At 37.5% G+C, this 16,970-nt stretch overlaps 1 protein-coding gene across 3 annotated transcripts in view; it reads right to left on the bottom strand.

Moving 5' to 3' along the window:
• prpf40a (PRP40 pre-mRNA processing factor 40 homolog A) overlaps nt 1-16,970 on the bottom strand; it is a 32,751-nt gene that overhangs the window by 10,831 nt on the left and 4,950 nt on the right. For all 3 annotated transcript variants that reach the window (XM_058787583.1, XM_058787581.1, XM_058787580.1), the window contains 15 exons: nt 9,474-9,557; nt 7,536-7,563; nt 7,433-7,455; nt 7,274-7,318; nt 6,553-6,663; nt 5,372-5,492; nt 5,259-5,283; nt 4,499-4,714; nt 3,847-3,952; nt 3,165-3,229; nt 2,823-2,987; nt 2,079-2,187; nt 1,209-1,359; nt 937-1,070; nt 176-290 (listed from right to left, as the gene is read on the bottom strand). In XM_058787583.1, coding sequence (XP_058643566.1) covers nt 176-290; nt 937-1,070; nt 1,209-1,359; nt 2,079-2,187; nt 2,823-2,987; nt 3,165-3,229; nt 3,847-3,952; nt 4,499-4,714; nt 5,259-5,283; nt 5,372-5,492; nt 6,553-6,663; nt 7,274-7,318; nt 7,433-7,455; nt 7,536-7,563; nt 9,474-9,557 — 1,498 coding nt within the window. The remainder of the gene's footprint in view (nt 1-175; nt 291-936; nt 1,071-1,208; nt 1,360-2,078; nt 2,188-2,822; nt 2,988-3,164; nt 3,230-3,846; nt 3,953-4,498; nt 4,715-5,258; nt 5,284-5,371; nt 5,493-6,552; nt 6,664-7,273; nt 7,319-7,432; nt 7,456-7,535; nt 7,564-9,473; nt 9,558-16,970) is intronic.

Raw genomic sequence — 16,970 nt, 5'->3', positions numbered from 1 at the left:
TATTCTCAGTTTTTAAGTGCTGACGTATCAAAGTCATATGGAGTTTACAGACTGTACTGGTGAAATGGAGACAGAGAGAAATGAGGACAGGACCCTTTTACATGTATTATTCATCAGCATCAAAGCTTGCCACGCTTGGAGTGTTTGTGCGAGAGAGAGAGAGAGAGAGAGAGACCTGGCTGGCCCAGCATGTTGTTGAAGCGGATATCAGCGCTGACGGTTGGGTACATCTCCATCCAGGCAGACATGGAGTGCAGCTGCCCGTGATCGTGAAGCTCATCCAGGAATTTCTGAAAAACACACAACACTTCAGAAACATGCCAATGCTCTTGCCCTTTACTCCTCAGTCAGTTTGTTTTAGCCATTCTTATGTTCTAAGAGAGCAAAGCATTAATATTGATAATGTTTTTAGCAAGCCACTGGTTATAAAAAATAACATTTATGCTTAGTTTGCTTTGGTAAGAATTTTAGTGTTTCAAAATTGCATACAAGCAATCTAATATTTGTAACTTAATCCAAACCAGCCTGCAATGGTGTCAGTAGACAATAACATGGGAGATTTAAATAGTAAATTTCCAAATGTGTAGTTGACAATTTAGCATCAGTTGTTGTACGCAATTTGAAGTTATATTATTGATACATTGCCAATTATCAATAATTCTCAATAAATTGCCTTAAACATGCCAATGATGCTTTATTTATTTAATTATTAATTTATTTTAATGATGCTTTAGCATTCTGGCTTCCTCTCTGCACAATGATCCGCAGTACCCTAAACTCGGTCAAACAGATCTGTCATCACAGACATCAGCTGATATTCCAGCATCAAGTTCCAATTAATCAAGGTGAGAGCTTTTCCTATTAGAAAGCTGGACACGTGATGCGGCAGACAAACCAGGACAGAGTCTCACGTGTGTGTGTGTGTGCGTGTGTCACCTGGAAAGCCTCTCGGTTCTTGCGCTGTCTGCGTCTCTCTCGCAGCAGAGTTTTCTGTTTCTCTTCCTCCTCCTCTTTCTCAAGAGCACGGATGTGTTCCTCGAAACAGATCAGTGCATCTTCCTTGTCCATGTCTAACACACACAGACACAAAGGAAGATAAAAGCATCCTCTATATCAAAAACACTCGCTCTCATTATGCAGGTTAAAAGCATCATCATGTGGAGGTGGCAGTACAGTGTGTGTGTGTGTGTGTGTGTGTGTTTTCATACTCTGTAGCTCCTCATCCTCAGCAAAGGTGGGGTTATCCAGTAGGTACTGCTGTGCCTCAGACCACGTAGTTCTGTATGTCACATTGGCCATATTGTCCAAAATGTTCTTCAGAGCTTCCCAGTTCCTCTTCCTCAGCTGCTTGGCTTGTTCCTGATAGAAAACATCGAGTTACAGTCATGTAAAATTAGACTGCAGACAGGACAAGAACTCATATATCTCTATGTTTGAAGTTTTTGTTTTACAAATGTATATAAAAATCAAGCTGACTTTAAGAGTATGAATTTTTTCACTGTTTATAAATGCCATTATTTTTTTGACAATTAAGCACATTTTCTAGTTTTCACAATACAAAAACCCTCACATATAAAAGGCACTATTGGTTGTATCAGGAGGTTTAAGGAGATGATCTAATATATGGAGACCAGTGGGCACAAATCAAGTGAATTTTAAATTAAAATGCAACAAAAAATATTTATGATTATATTAGTGGTTGGCAAATATATACAGCCTACTGTTCAACTAATGAGCTATATTACTTGGAAGAATTATTTACTGATTTATTTTCTTCTAATAAACGGAATCATTTCTAGACTGTGTTTATTGCAGTTGCTGAAGTTTTATAATTATAATAAGCCACTGAGTGTTAGTGATTTTTTTAGGATGCGTCACACCTAACAACATCCCTTAATCACTGTAATGCACAGCCACATCTGGTTTATTGCTTTATAATTGAAGTTTGCATATTAAAATGCATCCAAATGAAAGTGATATCAGAATTTAAACTGTTTGATAGAAAAAACTAATTAGCAGGTTATTAGATTATCACTGCTCTCTCTTATACACTAATAAACAGAATCAGCCAATCAGACCTTCTCTTTCTTTGCTAAATAAAACAGCACATCTTCGTAGATCTCCAGCCTGTCTCTCTCGGGAACACATGACCACACCTCCTGATCGCCAAACATCTGCTCCGCTTTCCTGCACAAGACAAGAAAAACTTACTCCCAAACAACCACTGCTTGCTTAAAGAACAACTTTTGCATGCTTTATTTCATAAAGCATGAATTCATCCATGTGAATGAACATTGTTGCAGGTCATAAGTTAGTCAGCAGGGGGCAGTGATATTACAGGATATTAACATCACAGAGCTAGTAATTAATAAAAGTCTCTCTGAGACCATATGACACAGTGCAGACAGGAACTCACGACAAACAGGTGCTATATACAGGTGAGATTTACACCAATAACATCATTTCACTTAGTGACATCACCAAAACCTCCCAAAAAGTCACCATGAGAACACGGCTGATGTGATTTTAAATCATGCTCTGAATCAATGACAGACAAAGAGAGCTGAAAAATCATCAACCTTGTTAATAGTAATACTGGATTAAAAATGAGAGTGGTGCTTGTGCGTGCAAAACTGAAGTGAGGGTGATTGCCAGGGCATTTCTATGCAGTTGCTAAGGTGTTCTCAGTATTTTTTAGTGTGTTGCTATACAGTTGCTAGGCTGTTGAAAATCTCCAACCCAAATATGCGGTCTACATTGTGATCTTTGTCATTTTCAAGTGAGCACTGAATAATGTCATCAAAACAGCTTTAAAAACTGACTTGTATCGTGTGGTTGAGGTCATCTTCTCGTGGTTCTCCAGGAAGCGCTGGAAAGTCTCTTTAGACTCCTTGTATTTGATTCTGGCTTCTTCCTTTTCCTCTTTCTCTGTCTGGACTTTATAAGCATTGAACGCCTGTTTCTTTTCACTCAGCTTAGGCAGAGCACTGCACGCACACGCCACACACACACACACACACACACACACACACACACACGCACACACACACACACACAGAAAGAGATGTGAGCGGTTCAATGAAGAACAGCAGAGACACATTTAACAGTGCACAGGATTTAAATGTTATTAAATATCATTAATGCTGTGTGCAGTATTTGGATACCTATAACGAGGGTCGTTAATTATCAGCTTCATTGCCTGCTCCCATGATGCATTGGAGGAAACGCCCTATTAGTCACATGGAGGGAGAGAGATCCAAAGTTACTTTTCTCCAAAGCTACAGCATACTTGTTACTCAATAATGAATGTTTGGGGAAAAAAATTAAAAAATAAAAATAAAATTCTCAGAGGGAAGGCTGCACAACTTCATTTAGATTTTCTAAAGAACCTATTTAGTAATCAAAACATTTTTCATGAGTAATATACTTTCCAACATACTGAATGATTTCAATTTGACTGAGTAGCTCATTTGATTTCTCATGTTATTGTTGAGAGGCATAAATGGGCGTCCACTGAGAGGGGCAGAAAATAACAGAACAGAGTAATGAAAAGGTTTGGAGAAGCAGATCTCCATGTCGACATCACAAAACATCCAGCTCTTCACCCATTATGAGCGTGTCTTTCTGAAAGGCTGTCAGGGATCTGTGAAGCGTGCGATTCCACAGTCTTCTGTTTCACTCACTCCAGTCTAATCACACTCACAGCAATTAAACAGCCGCGACTCTCTCAGGAGCACTTTGTGTGCCAAATTAAAACACACTAAATTTAGAAAGACCCAGCCGGAATATCAACACCTCCCTCTTCACTACAGTGAGAGAGAGAGGAAGAGAGAGATAAAAAAATACCTTTTCTTTCAGCAGTTCTTTAAATGCCTGCTTTGCCTCCTCTTTTGTGTTCCACTTGTAAACTTTCTTCACCAGCTCAGGTCTCTCCTCCTTAGAAACATCATTACTGCAAAGCAAACAAATATAAAATAAGATTTTATAAAAATCAATTTACCTTTTAAAGGAAAACATTGTCTTGTATGGCACAAAACAATTCACAACGCTTCATTTCACAATCTGACAATTTTCAGCAGGAAGTAATGTAGCACTAATACACTACCGTCGAAAAGTTTGGGGTTGGTAAAAGGGTTTTATGCTCTCCAAGTCTGCATTTATTTGCTCAAAAATACAATTAAAATATAATGTATTCCTGTGATGGCAAAGCTGATTCTTTGACGAATATAAAGTTCAAAAGAACAGCATTTTGAAATTTATTTTAAATCTTTTGTACACATTACTTCAAATTTTGATCTATTTAATGCATCCTTGTTGAATAGAACCATTCATTTGTTTAGAAAAATATTACTGACCCAAAACTATTAAGTGGTAGTGTAAATGAATGAAAATCTCTTCATGTATGATCAGTGTTTTGTTCAGTGAGTGATGTGAGATGTACACATGGACACACGTGGGATGTTCTGGGTGTTTTTTGTATGTGTTGAGGGTTCATTACCTGGGTTGTGTCTCTACGCTGGGCGTTTCCTCAGTGGAGTTAACAGTGACATCACTGCTGACCTCAGCAACCTGCGCAGGCACGTGAGATGGCTGTTCCTCTGTGGCGACTGTCGCCATGGTAGCCTCAGTCTCAGCAACTGCCACCACGGTAACAGACGACTCGCTCTGAGATGTAAGAGCAGGGGTGGTGCCAGGAGCCACAACATCAGCCGTCCTTCAACAGACACACAAACACAGATTAAAAATTCAAATTACAGTAACACAGAAGACTTCTTTGACCCTGGAAAAAATATAGTATTAATCTTTTACTTCACTATTAAGCCATTAATTTGTGTAAAATGATGGCAGAAGTTTGACCGGTAGTGGTGAATCTGCACCAACCTTTGCCAGCAACGGACCATTTTCCACTAATAGTAAAGCATTTTGAAACCTAAAACTGCTTTCTGTAAATATAACAGTACATTAAAAGGATAGTTCACCCAAAAATGTTTATTCTGTCACGAATTATTAGCCCTGCTGAGCTTCCATTTACCATATCTGACGAGCTCTATGTCTGTGGGTTGATCAATGTTTATACGTAAAAAAAGGCCTACATTAAATTCTCATCACTTAATCGCTCAATTGATATAGATTAATTTGTGTTTTGAAAATGAACAAAAGAGAGATAAGGTTTTGGATCGACATGAGGGTAAGTAAAATTAAAATTTTGAGTGAACTAACCCTTTATGGTCTTATTATTAAATAAAGCTGATGCTCACCCGTTTTCCTCTGCCTTTATCATCGCTGAAAAATGGAGAGAAAAAAGTCAAACCATTTCCTCATGTGAGATTTCTGGATGTGTGTAAAAATGCTATTTATTTTGCATACTGACCCTCCAGGTCCTCCAGCTCCTTGGGTTTAGTCCAGCGAGACTCTTTGGTCTGTGAGTTGTAGTAATAGGGCTTGCCGGTATCGGACTTATACTCTTTCCACGGGCATTTGGACAACATTTGCTGCAAAACACAAACTTCTTTAATATTGTTTCAAAATACACAATTATTGATATCAAATTAGAAACTTTTGAACAAAAACAAAAAGATCTCATATTTTGTATTTTATAATATATTTTGTATTAAGTTCTACATTTCAACCTAGCTTAATGTACATGCATTTTTCTGTAAATTTCTTTTATTTTTTAAATATAAAATTCAGACAATACAATACTAAGAAATGCATATAAAACACAGTGCTCTTTACTTCTCTAACATAAGAAAACAAGTAGTAATAGTAATACATTAGACTCTCAAATGCAGAATATGCCTAAAGCCCGGTACACAAGAAGCCGACGGTCGGCCGTCAGGGAGCGTCCATCGGGCTAGTTTGTTTAGTGTGTTCCAATTGTCGGCTCTCGTCGGGTTCACGTCGGCGGTAGTTTGCCGCGGACCGTCGGTGAGAGAGAGAACTCTGATTGGATGTTCAGTTTAGCGAACGAGTCCGTGCAGGACAATTAAAGCGAAAGTGATGAAAACGGACACGTAAATGAAGGCGGCACAGACAAAAGGCTGTTTTTTTGATGTGACATGATCTTGCACAAGCATTCCAATATGCAAATGTTTTCATAACAATATGAGCTGCTTAAAGTAATGAAAGTTATCAACGTTACTGATATTCATTTACATTTCGGGAATCAAACTCGGGTTGCAATGAGTGCAGTTGCCCTGTATGTCGACACACTAACCACGAGGCTATAGGCGCCGACCGGTTTCTCTGTTTGAATAACGAATATTTACTATTGATAGCTGCTGATATAGACAGCTAACTCCTCTGACACAGGTGCAGAATGCACGTGTTCAGTTTGCAGTCAGCTGAAGTCTGTGCGGTGTGTTCACGTGCAGCTTTTTTGTCTGATGCTGTCGACGTGAGGTGACAACACCATCGGCTTTCGTCGCCGTTAGTTCTTTGAAGTCGGCTTCGTGTGTACCAGACTTAAAGTTCATGACCTCCTGAAAGAACAGTAATTGGCAGATAAAATATGACCGTGTAAGCAAGAAGGGTGTGTTGAACTTTTTTTACCTCTGCAGGTGATTTGAGTTCATCTGGTTTCTCCCAGGTGGATTGTTTGGTCTCTGTGTTGTAGTAATATGTTTTTCCATCCAGTGATTTGTGCTCGGTCCATACTGACTTCTGCAGGAGACATTATGAACACTTGGCTAATTACATCATTGGTGACTAGTTATCACTAGTAATTTCATCAGTCACATCCTGCAGTAGCTAGTTCAGTTAAGTTGTATGAAGTTGTACCAGTACATAGCATTAAGACCCAGCTAATTACATCCATAGCATTCATAGTTGAATTCTTATTGTTCCCTCCTCTGTAGGGATGGGAAATGTAAAGAATTTAATTTCCAATTCTGCTTCTAAACCTCATTTTAAAGGATAGTTCACAAAATTCAAAACTCCCCCGCAAGTTATTCCAAACTTGGATGAGTTTGCTTCTGTTGAACACAAAAGAAGATATTTTGAAGAATTGTAACCAAATAGTTGCTGGTAGCCACTGACTTCCATATTACGAAAATAAATAAATAATACAAAAATATTATGGAAATCAGTGAGACCACAAACTGTTTGTTTACAAACATTTTTCAAAATACCTTTTTTTCTTGTTCAACAGAAGAAAGAATTTCATACAGGTTTGGAAGAACTTTGGATACAACAAAGATACAAATTTTATTTTTTATTATATACATTTTTAAACTGTACTGTAATTTTAGGCATATATATTATTGTGTCCTGCCTTTTTCGGCTGTTCATCAGGTGAAGACTCGGTTGATGTGGTGCTCTAGGAAGAAAAAAAAAAAGTTTAAAAAAAAAGTTTTCAAGACAGGAAAGTCATTTAAATTACAATCCTAACTAAACAATATTAACAATAACATGTTTGGTTGTTTGTTCTTACTGTTGTTCCAGGAGCAGCCGGTGCTGAAATAGAACAAAACCACTGATTACATTTAGAAATAATCAACAACATGATTTTTATCCAAAACTATTTAATCTCTCACCTGCAGACTCCACTGGACTCACACCAGGCTGAGGAGGACAAAGAAAAAGAATGTTTCATTACAAAAAGTAAACCATTCAAAATAATAAGCTGATTTGTGTGTGATATCTTTTAAATGACTTGAAACTTCTTATCCAAGAAAGCAGTCAATAACTGTCGGAATTAAATTAGTTCATGAGCAGATCTAAAGATATCAGCGATAACTTCATTAGCAGTCTCCATACCCCAAATTACAGGAAAGGGAAATGACATCCTGACTGACAGGGCAGTGTGACTGACATCTCCTGGAGCGTCAGCTGGTTTCTGCATCTGATCAGATGTCTTCATCTACAGCTCAAAGCCGATGCTAATTATTACTGATGCTATCAATATTTAATATGGTTAACTAACGACAGGCTGTTTGATGCTTAATTTAGCTGATTAAATGAAAGCATATCTTAATCACCACTGAGGAGGTGTGTTCAAAATAAAGAACTGCACACGTATGGTTTGTTTGTTCTTATATATACACTGAACTGAAACGTGTCCTTTCACCCATATTCATAAGTGATGTAGTGCTTTGAAACACAAATGAATTAAGCCACTCTAATAGAACTTGTCTGTTTCATGTTATTGGTCAGATATGACTCCACTTTCCACACATTTCTCTCCATGTACATTATACACCATACACCAGAGCTACTCACAGCTAATGTGTAGGTACTTCCTTCCTTTTAAGGAAATATATAAGCAATGCAGACATTAAGTGGGTCATATCATATACTTTAACATTTAATTTTGTAATGTTAGTAACTTTTATAGTGTTTGCATTTTTGGACTGAAGACAAATTTAAAATTAGCTCAACATAGTTTCTAACCGCCCCATCCATCAGTAACAGCCCCTTTGCAAAACTAAATTACATTGAGACTGAAATGTATTGCACTGTTCAAAAGTTTGGAGTCAGTAAAATTGTATTTATTTATTTTTTTATTTTATTTTAAGAAAAAATAATTTCATTTAGCAAAAGATGCATTAAAGTAATCAAAAGTGATAGTAAAATTTAGCTCTGTAACAAAAAAAAATAAATTTCAAATAAATGATGCTGTTTTTACCATTCTATTCAAGGAAACCTGAAAAAAATATCACTTCTCTATATAATAAAAAATATATAAATAAAATATTTTGAACAGTAGCATATGTCTAACAAACTGTTCAATGGAGACTGAATTTTTGTGTTTACTTTTTCCACACATATATTTGGTTTACTATGTTCCTAAAGCAGCAGCTAGCACCGAGATTCTGTTCAGAATAGATGTAATGCACAGTTAAATTAATATCTATAAATAGTGCTTTCAGAAACTGAAATCAAGACTTTTTGGATTGAATAAATGAGTGCATGTAAACATGCCTAATGAATGTTTTTTTGGACTAAGTTCTGAAAGTTACAGTATGTTTGCTTCCTGATGATACCTTTATTTACATTGTTGGTTTTCATTCCCATTTTCCATCCTCTCTGAGAGGCTGCTGAACACTGTAAATGTGGATGTTTGAGCTCATGATTGTGATATCAATCATGATGATTTCTGAACGCTGTTTTTGTGGTTTCGTTTCAGATGTTTTCTCCGTAGAGAAAAAGCAAGAAAAATCCTGCTGTCCATGATATGATGCCTTTATTAAAGTCTAACTAAAACTAAATACTAACAAAGTGTGCTAATGCAGGGAAGGAGACGTACAGCATCATACACTGGAATAAATTAGTAGAGCAAGCTGATCTCTTCTATCGCTACTATTACTCATGTCACATGGGTAAGTGCTATATAAAGTGGTGTTGATTCTAAATTGGTACATTTTCCCACTTTGCAGTGTGTTCATTAGGGTTATTCTGACACTGCTGACAGCATGTGAGGGTCTATATTTAACCGGCGCTGGTGGAGTAGTGTGATATACAGGCTAGCTTACCGGTCCCGTAGGCTGGATTGATGCAGCTGGCATACGGGGGGGCATCATCATTCCTGGCATCATTGGTGGCATCATGGCTGGCATCTATGAAAAGAGTTTCATGAAAAATTCATGTGAACTGCTAATTTCCCTCCTGCGCTGCACAGGGGGAGAGCAAGGTGTTAGCTGAGGGGTGTAAAGCACATCTTGTGCTCTGTCTGATCCACACACTCACAGCACAAACCATCCACTAACATGCCATTCATCCCATCTCTCTCTCTCTCTCTCACACACACAAACGTGGACAACACTATAGCAATCATATCAATGACTTTACATGTTTATATTCACGTTCAAGTCTATACATTTCTCTCATCTACATATTAGGGTAAATTGCACGGAAACTTCCAAGAAATGTCCCGAATCATTTTAAACTCTATAAATCTTGTCTATAAATTTGACAAGCACATTTATTTTGTGTAATTCACACAATAACTATAAGGTCCGTTCACACAAAGAATGTTATATAACTGTATTAGCATCCACACCAAAGGATGATATCATTCTGTTTTTTGATAAATGCACACTGCTCAAGCATTTTAAAGTGGATTTTGATCGGCTCTGTGTCTTTATTTTTCACCAGCTGAAACCAAAACAGTATCGCTCCACATTGTCAATATTGCTATAGCTGTGGTGCAGATTTTCCTATTCTCACTGAATCAGAATTACTCTTTTTTGACACTAGCAGTGTATTTTATCAGAAGAGCAGGACATTTATCTTTGACATTGTGCTTTCGGGAAACAGAGTATGAAATTGGCTTTTCAAACGTCATATCTTGTCTTATCCAGCATAAGCCATATTAAAATTGAAAGTGATGAGAAAAAAAATGGGCAATGTGACCAGTTAAGTCTGATTTGTGAATACATGACGACTCTTACACTAAAAAAAAAAAAAAAAGATTCTTGGCACAATTTTTTATTAAGTATTTGCATCTATTTGATTTTATTTAAATAATCATTTTTTAAAAATGTATGTACTCCGATTACTTAGAATCAATATGAATCTGTCAAAACTATTAGATTTAATCAGTTAAAAATTATGAATAGGATTTAAATAAACCTGGCTCCGAAACAATTCAAATCCAATTAGTAAATTGCATTAGATTGGTTTACATACAAATGGAATCGTTTACCAAACTTCAGTCGTTAGGTGTTGGTACTGAACAATGACGTGTCTAAAGTGGCTTTCGTAATGCACGTGCAAAAAAAAAAAAAAAAAGCAGCGCCAGAAGAAGCTTTCTTCTGAATCGCTTCACCATTTTGCATTGGAGCAGCCTGGATCATAATCTATTTGCAAGGTAAGATCAGAGTGATAATATCTTATGTATATTATTTGTAGGGCTGGGCGATGAATCGATTTTATCGATTAACTCGAATGTGTAGTTTACGTCGATTTGTTTGATTGAAAATCGGTTTTCTCTTTAACATCCGCCGACGCTCCCCTCTGGGCTCCCGTAGTCCCGAATGGGCTCGGCCCTCCCCCCGCGCGTTTGCCATATTAGAGTTTAGGTAGGGTTCCGTGATCCCCCCGCAATCCACCGCATCCCAACGTGTTCGCAAAGAAAATGACGTATACTGCGGAATGTGGATCCCCTAAAGCAGTGTTACTCATTGCGCGGCTCACGAGACTCATGCGGCTCGACAAGCTTTAATTTGTGGCTCGCATGGCAGTAAATAATACGATGATATGAGCAAAACAGAGATTTCATAAAAACAAGCAGGGCTATAACATAACCCATAAAAAAAAAAAAAAACTACACCGGTCGTGAGCGTCACGGTGCGATCAGGGCTTTATGATTTCTGCGATGCGAAAAACGCGAACGGAATCGCGGAATCTAGTTATAAAAAGAGAATTTACTGTATAACAATATATACTGTATATTCAATAATGTCATTGAATTTGTCAAAGTTTGGATGAATAAATCAAAAGTGTAGGTCATTACACTTAAATCAAATCGCGATATGAACTAGTATCTGTAAATGTTAAGCTGCAAAAATACCATTTAAATATGAATCCTGCGTGTCTGGTTATGAATGAATACACAGACGCGCAGTTTCGTTTACTACACATACTGAAGCGTTTCAGCGTCTGCCGTCTCGCCAAATGAGGACATAAATACATGAACAACAGTCAGTGTCTGCTCTAGCCACAGCCATATCACCCTGCAGCCCAAGACCGGTTGCCCATGGAAGCTAAGCAAGGCTGAGCCTGGTCAGTACCTGGATGGGAGACCTCCTGGGAAAACTAGGTTGCTGCTGGAAGAGGTGTTAGTGAGGCCAGCAGGGGGTGCTCACCCTGCAGTCTGTGTGGGTCCTAATGCCCCAGTATAGTGACGGGGACACTATACTGTAAAAAAAGCACCGTCTTTCGGATGAGACGTTAAACCGAGGTCCTGACACTCTGTGGTCATTAAAAATCCCATGACACTCATCGTAAAGAGTAGGGGTGTAACCCCGGTGTCCTGGCCAAATTCCCTCCACTGGCCCTTGTCTATCATGGCTTCCCAATAATCCCCATCCACTTGATTGGCTCTATGACATTCTCTCCTCTCCACCTGTAGCTGGTGTGCGGTGAGCGCACTGGCGCCGTTGTCCTGTGGCTGCCGTCGCATCATCCAAGTGGATGCTGCACACTGGTGGTGGTTGAGGAGAGACCCCCCACATGATTGTAAAGCGCTTTGGGTGTATTGCAATACACAATAAAGCGCTATATAAATGCCTCATTCATTCATTCTATTACAAATATATATATATATATATTAAATACCCAAAACAGCGGGATTACAAGATGGAAATATAGACTAGAAAGATATTTAAACTTGCTCTGCCCTTACATCCATGACATTGACTCACTACGGAGAATAAATACACGATGGGAGGAAATTGTATATTTCTTTCCCTCTCAGTTTTATCATTGGGTGATCATCATACTGTATATAAAATTGCGGGATTCAGGGAGCCGCTATTGCAACTGCTTTTGAATGCATGATTGCTTTTTAGTTTCACTTTCACTTGCAAGATTGGCGACCGCACGTCCGTGTTTATACTATGGAGCGATTTTAAATCGCAAATCGGATTTGTGGTGAAAAAAAAAAAAAAAAATCGGGGATTTTTTTTTTTTTAGGCCATATCGCCCAGTCCTAATTATTTGTATATACACATGTATCATTAGTGCGGTTGATATCGTATTACACTAATAATCAATGCATGGACTATTGCTTATTTCACTAGCTAGCTAATGGTGCTAATTTTAATTAAAACATAATATACAAATATGAAAAAATGAATAAATACATTCTAAAATAATAAATAGTATATACAGGTGCTGGTCATATAATTAGAATATCATCAAAAAGTTGATTTATTTCACTAATTCCATTCAAAAAGTGAAACTTGTATATTATATTCATTCATTACACACAGACTGATATATTTCAAATGTTTATTTCTTTTAATTTTGATTATAACTGACAACTAAAGAAAATCCCAAATTCAGTATCTCAGAAAATTAGAATATTTCTTAAGACCAATAAAAAGAAAGGATTTTTAGAAATCTTGGCCAACTGAAAAGTATGAACATGAAAAGTATGAGCATGTACAGCACTCAATACTTAGTTGGGGCTCCTTTTGCCTGAATTACTGCAGCAATGCGGCGTGGCATGGAGTCGATCAGTCTGTGGCACTGCTCAGGTGTTATGAGAGCCCAGGTTGCTCTGATAGCGGCCTTCAGCTTTTCTGCATTGTTGGGTCTGGCATATCGCATCTTCCTCTTCACAATACCCCATAGATTTTCTATGGGTTTAAGGTCAGGTGAGTTTGCTGGCCAATTAAGAACAGGGATACCATGGTCCTTGAACCAGATACTGGTTGCTTTGGCACTGTGTGCAGGTGCCAAGTCCTGCTGGAAAATGAAATCTGCATCTCCATAAAGTTGGTCAGCAGCAGGAAGCATGAAGTGCTCTAAAACTTCCTGGTATACGGCTGCGTTGACCTTGGACCTCCAAAAACACAGTGGACCAACACCAGCAGATGACACGGCACACCAAACCATCACTGACTGTGGAAACTTTACACTGGACCTCAAGCAACGTGGATTGTGTGCCTCTCCTCTCTTCCTCCAGACTCTGGGACCTTGATTTCCAAATGAAATGCAAAATTTACTTTCATCAGAGAACATAACTTTGGACCACTCAGCAGCAGTCCAGTCCTTTTTGTCTTTAGCCCAGGCGAGATGGTTCTGACGCTGTATGTTGTTCAAGAGTGGCTTGACACAAGGAATGTGACAGCTGAAACCCATGTCTTGCATACGTCTGTGCGTAGTGGTTCTTGAAGCACTGACTCCAGCTGCAGTCCACTCTTTGTGAATCTCCCCCACATTTTTGAATGGCTTTTGTTTCACAATCCTCTCCAGGGTGCGGTTATCCCTACCACTTTTCTCCCACATCTTTTCCTTCCCTTCGCCTCTCTATTAATGTGCTTGGACACAGAGCTCTGTGAACAGCCAGCCTCTTTTGCAATGACCTTTTGTGTCTTGCCACCTTGTGCAACGTGTCAATGGTCGTCTTTTGGACAACTGTCAAGTCAGCAGTCTTCCCCATGATTGTGTAGCCTACAGAACTAGACCGAGAGACCATTTAAAGGCCTTTGCAGGTGTTTTGAGTTAATTAGCTGATTAGAGTGTGGCACCAGGTGTCTTCAATATTGAACCTTTTCACAATATTCTAATTTTCTGAGATACTGAATTTGGGATTTTCCTTAGTTGTCAGTTATAATCATCAAAATTAAAAGAAATAAACTTTTGAAATATATCAGTCTGTGTGTAATGAATGAATATAATATACAAGTTTCACTTTTTGAATGGAATTAGTGAAATAAATCAACTTTTTGATGATATTCTAATTATATGACCAGCACCTGTATAAAAAATAATACACACACACACACACACACATATAAAACAAATATATGAAATGAATTAAACTATAAATTTAAATAACCAAACAAATATATTATAAAAATAGGCAGAGAAACAATAAATGCATTAAACTATACATTACAATTATAACAAATGAATGAATCATATAAATGAAAAACTTCAAATAATGAATAAAACACAAATATAAAAAATACATTAAATTATAAATTAAAATGCTCCATCGGGACAAGACCACGGGAATCATATAAGCCCTTTACACAATCTGACATGGCTGCAGTTGGAATTGAACTGTGGGTTTCGTCTGGCCAGAGGATAACTGGCCCCTCGACTGAGCCTGGTTTCTCCCAAGGTTTTTTCCTCCATTCTGTCACAGTTTTGGTTCCTTGCCTCTGTTGCCTCTGGCTTGCTCAGTTGGGGACACTTAATTTCTAGCGATTATCGTCGATTTGATTGCACAGATACTATTTAAACTAAACTGAGCTAGACAATGACATCTCTGAATTCAATAATGAAATGCCTTTAACTAAAAATTGAGTGTTTAATCTTATCATTATACATTACTGACACTCTATCCTCCAATTTGATACTGTTAAGTGCTTTGACACAATCTGTATTGTTAAAAGCGCTATATAAATAAAGGTGACTTGACTAATTAGGGCTGTGTTGAAATCTGTTTTTCAATTTCAATTGTTTCTCACTGTGACAGTGATCTCATTGTAAATCCTAAGAATCAATAGATGCTGTTTTCACTTGATGCATGAACAAAACTTAATGAAACAATAAAATCACAGTAAGTTTTGTTACTTGTGATATGAAACAAAGTGTCAGATTTCAGATTCTATCACTAAACAGTAAATACAGTTTTGGTGTTAAATGTAACGTGAAAGATCATTTTAGCGCCTCAGTACAAGCAGTAGTGCAGAACTCACATGAACCGATCATCTCTTCCTCTTTACGTCTAGTTACCACAGCAAATAAACATGAACGATCATCAGAAGGTGTTGAAAGAAACAGAATCACATCTCATGTAATCGCTCAAAGTTTCAAGAGAAACGGATTGTAAACAATGTCATAGAAAAGCCATCGAGTGAGTATAAACTATAAACTTGTTACTTAACTAGAAAAAAAATAAAGAAAAAGGATCATTTTGCTAAATATATGCACTAGATGACATTCATTATATTTTTTACTTTATCTGTTCTTCAATATGTAATGTAATTTTGAGTAAATTAGTCTTAAAAAAAACAAGTAATGACATCCACTGTTTAAATGTTTGTATTTCAGCAAACTGGAGAAGAAAAAAGATATCATTAGAAATATTATTTAAAAAAATAATAATATAAAAACAGCCTTACATGCAATTTAAATGTTTCTTTACAAATCACTGTAATATACCAATGTACCAACTGACAGGGTTTATTGTATAGTTGCAGATCACAGTCTCACTTTGCCCATGTGTGTGTAGTATGTAGCAAATCAGCTCATTTTTGATTTGATAAAACTCACTCTCTCTTAGTAGAGGTAACTAGAAGTTAGTATGAAAACTTGAGTATTGGTAACTGTTTTACAAGTTCAGTCAACTTAAAGATTTAAGTACATTAGGGCTGGGCGATATATCGCATGCGATATGCATGCACATCTCATCAGTAAAGCCGGTTCCTTGATTAGCGGTAAATCTCCAACACCTGTTTTCAAATGGAGCGGCATTTAATACACATTTAAAAAATGTACTGCTAATCAAGGAACTGGCTTTACTGACGAGATGCACATGCATATCGCATGCAATATATCGCCCAACCCTAAAGTACATTGAATTAACAAGCTTGTTCTCTACAGTTCATCTGAGAAATAATAGCACATTAGCCCACCACAGAGTCCTGACCTAATCCCTATTGAAAGTCTTTCAGATGTGTTGGAGTCGACTTTACATAGCCTGTCCAAAAAGGACTTGTACACTAATATTTCAGCCACTCTGTAAAGTCGACTCCAGCACATCCTCAAGACATTCAGTAGAGTTCAACTCAGGACTGGTGATCAATTCAGACATGAAAATGATTCCTCGTGCTCACTGAACCACTATTTCACAAATTGAGCCTGATGAATTTTGTTATTGTCATGCTGGAATGTGTACATTGGTACGCCCTCCGACATGGTTGTTTAAGAAATAAAAAGCTACACACTGCATCAGTTTGGGTTAAAATAATTATTGCCAAAATACAACAAGCCGGAAACATAAAAATCACTGCAATAATCATCCAACTCTAGACTCTTCAGTATTTGCTCATTTAAAACCAAATGATGACTTTTTTTTTGGACCAGGCAGTGTACATTTGAATAAGTCTACATATCCAAAATGTCAGAGTTTGTAAACAATTTGCCCTTAAAATTTCTTAATATGACACTGTGACAGGCATTGGAACACTACTCATTCTTTGTTTATCCTCCAGGACTGTGAAAGCGCAGAGGCTGAGTCTGGAATTGCACAGACAACAGTGGGCATGTACATCTTTTGTTCAGAGGGT

Source organism: Onychostoma macrolepis, chromosome 09 (assembly GCF_012432095.1).
Source record: "Onychostoma macrolepis isolate SWU-2019 chromosome 09, ASM1243209v1, whole genome shotgun sequence".
In the NCBI taxonomy this organism is placed as follows: Eukaryota; Metazoa; Chordata; class Actinopteri; order Cypriniformes; family Cyprinidae; genus Onychostoma; species Onychostoma macrolepis.
Note: the sequence above shows the minus strand (reverse complement) of the source record. Positions and strands in the feature narration are given on the sequence as shown.